The following is a 7,528-nucleotide window of genomic DNA, read 5'->3' on the forward strand; positions in this document are numbered from 1 at the left end:
GATCAGACTTTTATGACTAATCACAGTGCTGCATGCATTGAAAGGCATTTTTTAACTTGTGTTATATTTCATTATTTGCTGTCATTGGTTTTCCACTAGAGTAAGGTAAGTCCTCCTTACTAAATCTGGGGAACTGTTTACTAATAAATAGTTTCATCAGTGTCACCAAACTTAACTGAGAAGTTTTGTAAAACACCTTTGCAACTTAAAAAAAAAAAAAAAACTATGAAAACAGTAATAAATGATACTGGTACATACTGGAACATTTGAAACTTATATCCATGTAAATTCAGAGCCAAATTGAGATGTCCCTAATATATGCAATATTGGGCACAACAGCATAGACCAGAGTGCTAGTCAGCATTTTGTCACTGGGCAACAGATTTGACTTAGATTCTCCTCTGTGCTTGACACTGTATTGGGTGCCCTTGAAGTGCTCACAGTTGACAAATTTGTTTTTTTTTTTTTTTTTTTTTTTTTTGAGACGGAGTCTCGCTCTGTCGCCCGGGCTGGAGTGCAGTGGCGCGATCTCGGCTCACTGCAAGCTCCGCCTCCCGGGTTCACGCCATTCTCCTGCCTCAGCCTCCCGAGTAGCTGGGACTACAGGCGCCCACCACCTCGCCCGGCTAGTTTTTTGTATTTTTTAGTAGAGACGGGGTTTCACCGTGTAGACCAGGATGGTCTCGATCTCCTGACCTCGTGATCCACCCGTCTCGGCCTCCCAAAGTGCTGGGATTACAGGCTTGAGCCACCGCGCCCGGCCGACAAATTTGTTATGAGGGACAGGGGAAAATAGAAATGTGTGCAAAAGATTTAGGGACTCTGATAACATGTAATGTCTTTTGAAAGACCTACTATGTTGAAGATGCATGAGGGTCCCTTGACTTACCAATTCTCCTCTAAGTTAATAATTGAATTGGCAGACGGAGTAGATGTGTTCATAATACTTGTCCTTAGGTAAGACTGGCCACTTTTAATATATACTTACATTTGTCCTCTGAGATACTTTAAAACTTATGAAGGCAAAATGGTTATAATTTATTGAACATCTATATATAGTGCTAGAAGTTTTCATTTCATCCTTACAGCTCCTGAGGTGCACATTATTTGATATTATTCTCATCCCCATTTAGCAGAGAAAAGAAATATGAAATCTTCAGTATGTGTGAGATACTTGTGCCTGCACTTATTTGTGTGTAGCCTTCCTGAAAATGCATGGCCTTTAAGTCAAATGTGTGGCATCCTCTATGCAGGCAAGTTTCAGTGATAGTTTGAATGGCAGCTTCCCATCTAACACTCACCAATATTTCTAAGATATGTTGAACAGTCCACTGGATTCTTATGTCTGCATTCATATATATCATTATTCTACCACATGTTTTGATAAATTACTGACAAGTAGAAATGACTATATTTCTATGAGCTCAAGTTAGTATCAATTCTCTATCTCCTCCATTTCCTTTAGAATCTATTAAAAAATCAATTGAATTGTTTTCATAATAATAAATGAGCTAAGATTGTGTGTCTCCTTTGAAGAGTAACAGTTCAAAAGAGCACAGAGTCACTACTTAAAGATCTTGCAATGGCCATATTTCCTATGCAGAAACAAGGAAACATTTTATAATTCTATATGCCATCTAAGTCCCTAAACTCCCTTGGCAATAATGGAAATTTACATTATCATTTCCAAGAAGCCTTTGTTGTTCATTCTCCCTTCTTTCAATGACTTACTCATAATGGGAGGATTTTTAAATGGACCTAGTTGTATCCACAACCAAAGCAAATTGATATGTCAAGTGATGTGCTTTGGCATAGCTGATGTGCTTTGGGATGAACATTACCTCTTTTTATTGAACTGAAAATAAAAATCACTTTCTCTGGTAATTGCAGTGAATAAATAAATCTTTAAAAGTTCATTGCACTTATTTCAGTTATAAGGTTATCTATAGCTGTACATCTAAATGTATCAAAAACAAAAAATAGGCTCACAGATATACTGCACACCAAAAAATGAGTAAATATAAGATAAACTTGTTAAAAATTTCCCTAATGCCCATGCTGTTAGACATTTTAGAAGATACAATAACTGTGTAGGAACCATGTCAATTTATTAAGTGGTCTTAGAGGCAGACAGCATTTTAGTATAGCTCGCCATAGTGCTTGATTTTGAAAGTCTCATAAACTGGAAATATCCACTTCATTAGATTCCAACCTAACTGACTCAAAAGATTTTTATATTTCACATACCAAATTATCAGCTAGTTTCCAGGATGCTTTGATAGTGGTTTTTTTTTTTTTTTTTTTTGAGACGTAGTCTCGCCGTGTTGCCCCAGGCTGGAGTGCAGTGGCGCAATCTCGGCTCACTGCAACCTCTTCAGGTTGAAGCAATTCTCCTGCCTCAGCCTCCCAAGTATGTGGGACTACAGAGGCGTGCCACAACACCCAGCTAATTTTTTTGTATTTTTAGTAGAGATGGGGTTTCACTGTGTTAGCTGGATGGTCTTCATCTCCTGACCTCGTGATCCACCTGCCTCAGCCTCCGCCTCCCAAAGTGCTGGGATTACAGGCATGAGTCACCGCACCAGGCCGCCATTTTTAATGTGACTGTATAAACACTAGGCATCTATAGCAAGTCCATTACTATATGTATATCAACATTCTCAGGGATCAAAAGATATGATACTGATGCATAAACTTACTCAAAATTAAAGAGCACCCAGGCCAGGCACAGTGGCCATGCTGGTAATCCCAGCACTTAGGGAGGTCGAGGCAACAGAATCACTTGAGGCCAGGAGTTTGAGACCAGCCTGGCCAACACAGCAAGACCCTATCTCTACCAAAAAAATTTAAAAAAAGAAATATATTTAAAATCTTAAGAAAAAATGTTATTTAAAAAAGAACATCCAGTGACTCAAATTGTCCCCTAAATTGGTTGTAAGCTTCCACCTTGGAGTAGTTTTTAGGGCACTAAAGATCTGCAACCTGCTACTATTTATTTTCTCACCTACAAAGATAGAGACTTTCAATCAGCTCCATAATAAGTAAATAATTATATGGAGACGTTGCTTTAAAGCTGTTAAGTAAGCACATCAAGTTTTGTTAAAACTAAATGTTATTTTGTTCCCATATATTAAGGTAACTTTCATGTCAGTCTAGGTTGCATTGAGATAACAAAATATCTTGAGTGTTCTAAGTTTATCTGTTTTTGATGTAAAATATTTTAACTATTTTTAATTCTCTTTGAGTACCTTATACCTTTAAACGTGTTTTAACAGAATAATTTTCATTGCTTTAACTTTGCAATTATTCCTTATAGTTAAAGAGTAATGATTTACCACAGGAATCCAATCAGTAAGTCACCATAAGTTCAACAAACATGCCTTGACCACACACGCATGGGTCAGGCAGGAGGCTCAGTGCTATGGTGCGGCGGTGGGGGGAGTTGGGGAACTGGCCTCCATACCAACAAAAGTTTAGTTGTGGGGAGCCAAGATATGAACACAAACTCCTTCAAAGCAGGATATGAGCACTCTGAGAGTTCAAAGTAGAAAAAAAAAGTTCACTTATGGAGGGAGTAAACAATAAAGAAAATGTAATACTTGAACACGTAGAATCTAGGAAGTGATGTTGACAGCTGGCTAATGAGGCGGGTAGAAAGGACTCAAGGCATTTGAGTAGAGCGGTTTGTATAGGAATGTAGAAAAAGAAAGGGCAGAATAAGATTAAGCATGAAGAGGACTTGAAATGTCTGTTTAAGTTGGCTTAGCTGTTGCTCCATAGATAAGAGGATTCTGTATGGTTTGGGGCAAAGTGAAGCCAGTGTTTGAGGAAAAGTTTACTGAATCTGGTGTGCAAAATCAATTGCATGTATGTGTAGGAAGGTATATATGCACATGTATACAATTATGCATTCAGTTATACTTTCTTAGTATTTCAGGGGTTTCCTTTCAGTGGAGTTTTTTTTTTTTTTTTTCCATAAAAGGAAAAAACTTAAGGAGGCTAGTTCAGGGGGCCACTATAATAGCTCAGGAAAAGAACTATAAGGTGACTGAGGATGCTGGTAGTAAGACAGCAAGTGCCAGTCCCAAGATTTTGTGAATAAAGGAGCAACCGGATAATTTTTCTTGACACTTGATTAGTTCAGTACATTAATTCCTTGGGTTTTTTTTTTTTTTTTTTGGTAACTCAATTTTACACTGGCAGCAGTTAGTACTTATAGCAGCTAATAAATGGATAAATTTGTGTCATTGAACTATGACACTGAAACTGATCAACTTAGTTGATACATGTAATATTGTCACATGGAGGGGATAGGAGGGGGAGGATAGTAAATCTGCCTAAAGACAAAACTTGATTTTTTAAAATATTTTTCTCTACAATGTCTTCAGGATATATTCTTTGTTTCCATTTTATTGTTTCTAGCATTTTTATATTATTGAAATCTAGGAGGGGATGTTATTAGTACCTTTTTTATTTTATAAAATAGGTATCAATTTGACATCTATCAGTATTTTAGCACCAGTGCTATTGCTTTTTGATTATACATATTTGATGAAATTCAATTTATGTCTTCTTTTGAGATGTTTTATTATAAATTTTCTTTTCTATAATATAAAATTATAAAAATATAAATTTTATCAACCTATAAAATTATCTTGTTTTAAAGTTTATATTTTACAAGTGCTAGTATAATATACCTAACTATAATATCTATTATACTAGGTAAAACATCATTTTACACCTTACCAGCATATTGATGATTGATAATGCAGATTATACTGCTCAGGACCAAACTACCCTTTCCCTCTCTCTTACCCTAACTCAATTTCATGTCATATCGATCTTTATGTTGGAATCACATCACATGACATTATGTGTATTTTATGTTTTCATGGAATTAGGGAGAAAAGGCTTTGGGACCATGAGGAAACTCAGTGAATTTGGAAAATACTGATAGGCTCACTCTCATAAACCACATATTGATGCCACATATGGACATACTGTCACTCAGGTCAGAGTGTGAGAATATGATCCTTTCAGTGATGTTATAGCTCACGATCCTTTTTTTTTTTTTTTTTTTTTTGAGACGGAGTCTCGCTCTGCCGCCCAGGCTGGAGTGCAGTGGCCGGATCTCAGCTCACTGCAAGCTCCGCCTCCCGGGTTTATGCCATTCTCCTGCCTCAGCCTCCCGAGTAGCTGGGACTACAGGCGCCCGCCACATCGCCCGGCTAGTTTTTTTTTTTTGTATTTTTAGTAGAGACGGGGTTTCACCATGTTAGCCAGGATGGTCTCGATCTCCTGACCTCGTGATCCGCCCGTCTCGGCCTCCCAAAGTGCTGGGATTACAGGCTTGAGCCACCGCGCCCGGCCCTCACGATCCTTTTTAAAGGACCATGCCAAAACATTAATAGCTATCACTACTAGTATTGTACAGTTTCCTACAGGATCCTGAAATCCATCTTCAGCATTTTTATCAGCTTCACATACAGCATGTATGTATAAATGTGTGTATGTACATATGTGGGGGGATATATACATACATATTTACAATTATACATTTGGTTACACTTTCTTAGTATTTTATGACCTCTTCTCAGTGGAGTGTCTCTTTCCTGAGGCCATGTTTATAAAATATAACCCAGATGCTTATGGTTTGAGGAAGACAAGAGAATCCAACATTCTGAGAAAAACTGACCTCCTTATTTTGTTCCATGAGACTACCTGAACTAGTGTTTCTTTTGTTGTTGTTTTTTAAGCTTTAAATGAGAATGTTTGCTAAAGGAACCAAATTATTTTTCCTCCTTGTTAAAGATATATTTAAATAAGGCAATGGGTATAGTGTACACTTCTCAAATGAAATGTACCCAAGTAAGGATTTTCAGGAAGCATTCAAGAATAAAATAAAATTCAAAACAGTTTCAGTTTGCTATGAATCAAGAGAATTTGGCATATTTTCTGGTTCAGAGCTCACTCATGAAAAGACAGGGATTTCTTCAAGGCCAGAGGCAGTGAGCATAGGTCCCAGCCTTCGGTTCCTCTGACCCTGGATGGTCATGTGAGCTTGACCTATTAACCCTGAACATTTTCAAATAAATATCAGAGTAACTTAGGACCTAGAATAGATTGCACGTTCAATGATGGGACTTACATGCTCTTTCTCCTTTCCCTCCCTGCCTCTATCCTGTTTGATTTTAACAGCACTCGCAAACAAAATTACATGATGAATTTTTCACGACAACATGGGCTCAGGCACTTCTACAACAGAAGACGAAGGTCACTTAGGCGATACCCATGAAGAAGCAAAAAGTTTATTTTTTTTCTTCCAACATGTGATGTGTTGCTCTCCATTCTTTTACATCTCGCACTGCATCTGATATCAGGAAATATCCGTGAAGGACTTGGTGATTACCTGAAAGCCCTTCTCAAGACCGAGTGTACACCACTTTCCCACACTGTGAACTAATGACAAGTGACTTACTTGCTCATAAGTAAATGTCTTCATGTTGATGTGTCCGTGAAAGTTGTGATCTGTCATAATATCGGTTACAGTGGCAGTATTGACAATAAGAAACACTTTAACAGAAAAACGAAGTTTAAGCACAAAAAAATTAAGAGATTTTATGTTTAAAATGGCATTTAGCACAATATTTAACATTCTTGGTCACAAAGCTATTTAAGTGGACTGTATTTCAGCTATGTCTCATGTTTTATATGATTAAATTATCATTGTTTGTCCTTTATGTATTCTATTCTACAATATTTAACACATTGAAACTGTATTTACTTGTTATGTTGTAATATTTTGCTGCTGAATTTGGGGCTACTTATATTCTGCAGAAAATTAATTAAAATGCCTATTCAAGAAGATAGTGGTAAAGATATTGTATCTCCTTTAATATACTCCTTAAAAATGTATGTTGGTTTAGCGTTGTTTTGTGGATAAGAAAAATGCTTGACCCTGAAATATTTTCTACTTTAAATTGTGGACGAAGACCCTATCTCCCACAAATAAGTTCCCATTTCCTTGCCTAAAGTTTTTTTTAAGTGTTCTGTGGCTGATTTACTAACAGTAACTGCCATTTTCTGTCTGTGATAACAGAGTGATTTGTAAAACAGTGGTTGTTTTTTCATTGTGTTTTCTTCGTGGATTGTTTTCTCTGCGGGTCATATTCATGCCTTCTGATGAAGTTGTACCAACACCAGCAACATTATAATGGCCCTGTAGGTCTGAACGCTATTTGTGTAACTGAAAGGTTGCACTCTAGGGAGAACCCAGCTAAAAGCCCATGCTTAAATAAAAATTATGTCCAAAAGCCACTGAAGTTCATTGGTCTTCATTTATTTTTAATTAAATTTTATGTAAGATTTGTAAGCCTGGTCAGTTTGGAAATTATGATGTCAAATATTTGCACCAGTTTTTTGTTTCATCATTGATAATAGCAATTATGAAGCCACACTTTCAATTTAGCCATTTTTCTCTTATTCACCTTTTTCTGCTAATTACTCTGTAATTACACTAAGAAAAGTC

At 36.8% G+C, this 7,528-nt stretch overlaps 1 protein-coding gene across 2 annotated transcripts in view; it reads left to right on the plus strand.

Annotated features, from left to right (window-relative positions):
* Window positions 1–7,317, plus strand: part of RELN (reelin) — a 517,743-nt gene extending 510,426 nt beyond the window's left edge. The window contains exons 64-65 of one of the 2 annotated variants that reach the window (XM_033192854.1): window positions 100–105; window positions 6,199–7,317. In XM_033192854.1, the coding sequence (XP_033048745.1) occupies window positions 100–105; window positions 6,199–6,295 (103 nt within the window). In that variant the 3' untranslated portion in view covers window positions 6,296–7,317. The remainder of the gene's footprint in view (window positions 1–99; window positions 106–6,198) is intronic. The other variant, XM_033192856.1, reaches the window with a different exon arrangement.
* Window positions 7,318–7,528: the final 211 nt, after the last annotated feature.

Source organism: Trachypithecus francoisi, unplaced genomic scaffold (assembly GCF_009764315.1).
Source record: "Trachypithecus francoisi isolate TF-2019V2 unplaced genomic scaffold, Tfra_2.0 Lachesis_group4, whole genome shotgun sequence".
Classification (NCBI taxonomy): domain Eukaryota; kingdom Metazoa; phylum Chordata; class Mammalia; order Primates; family Cercopithecidae; genus Trachypithecus; species Trachypithecus francoisi.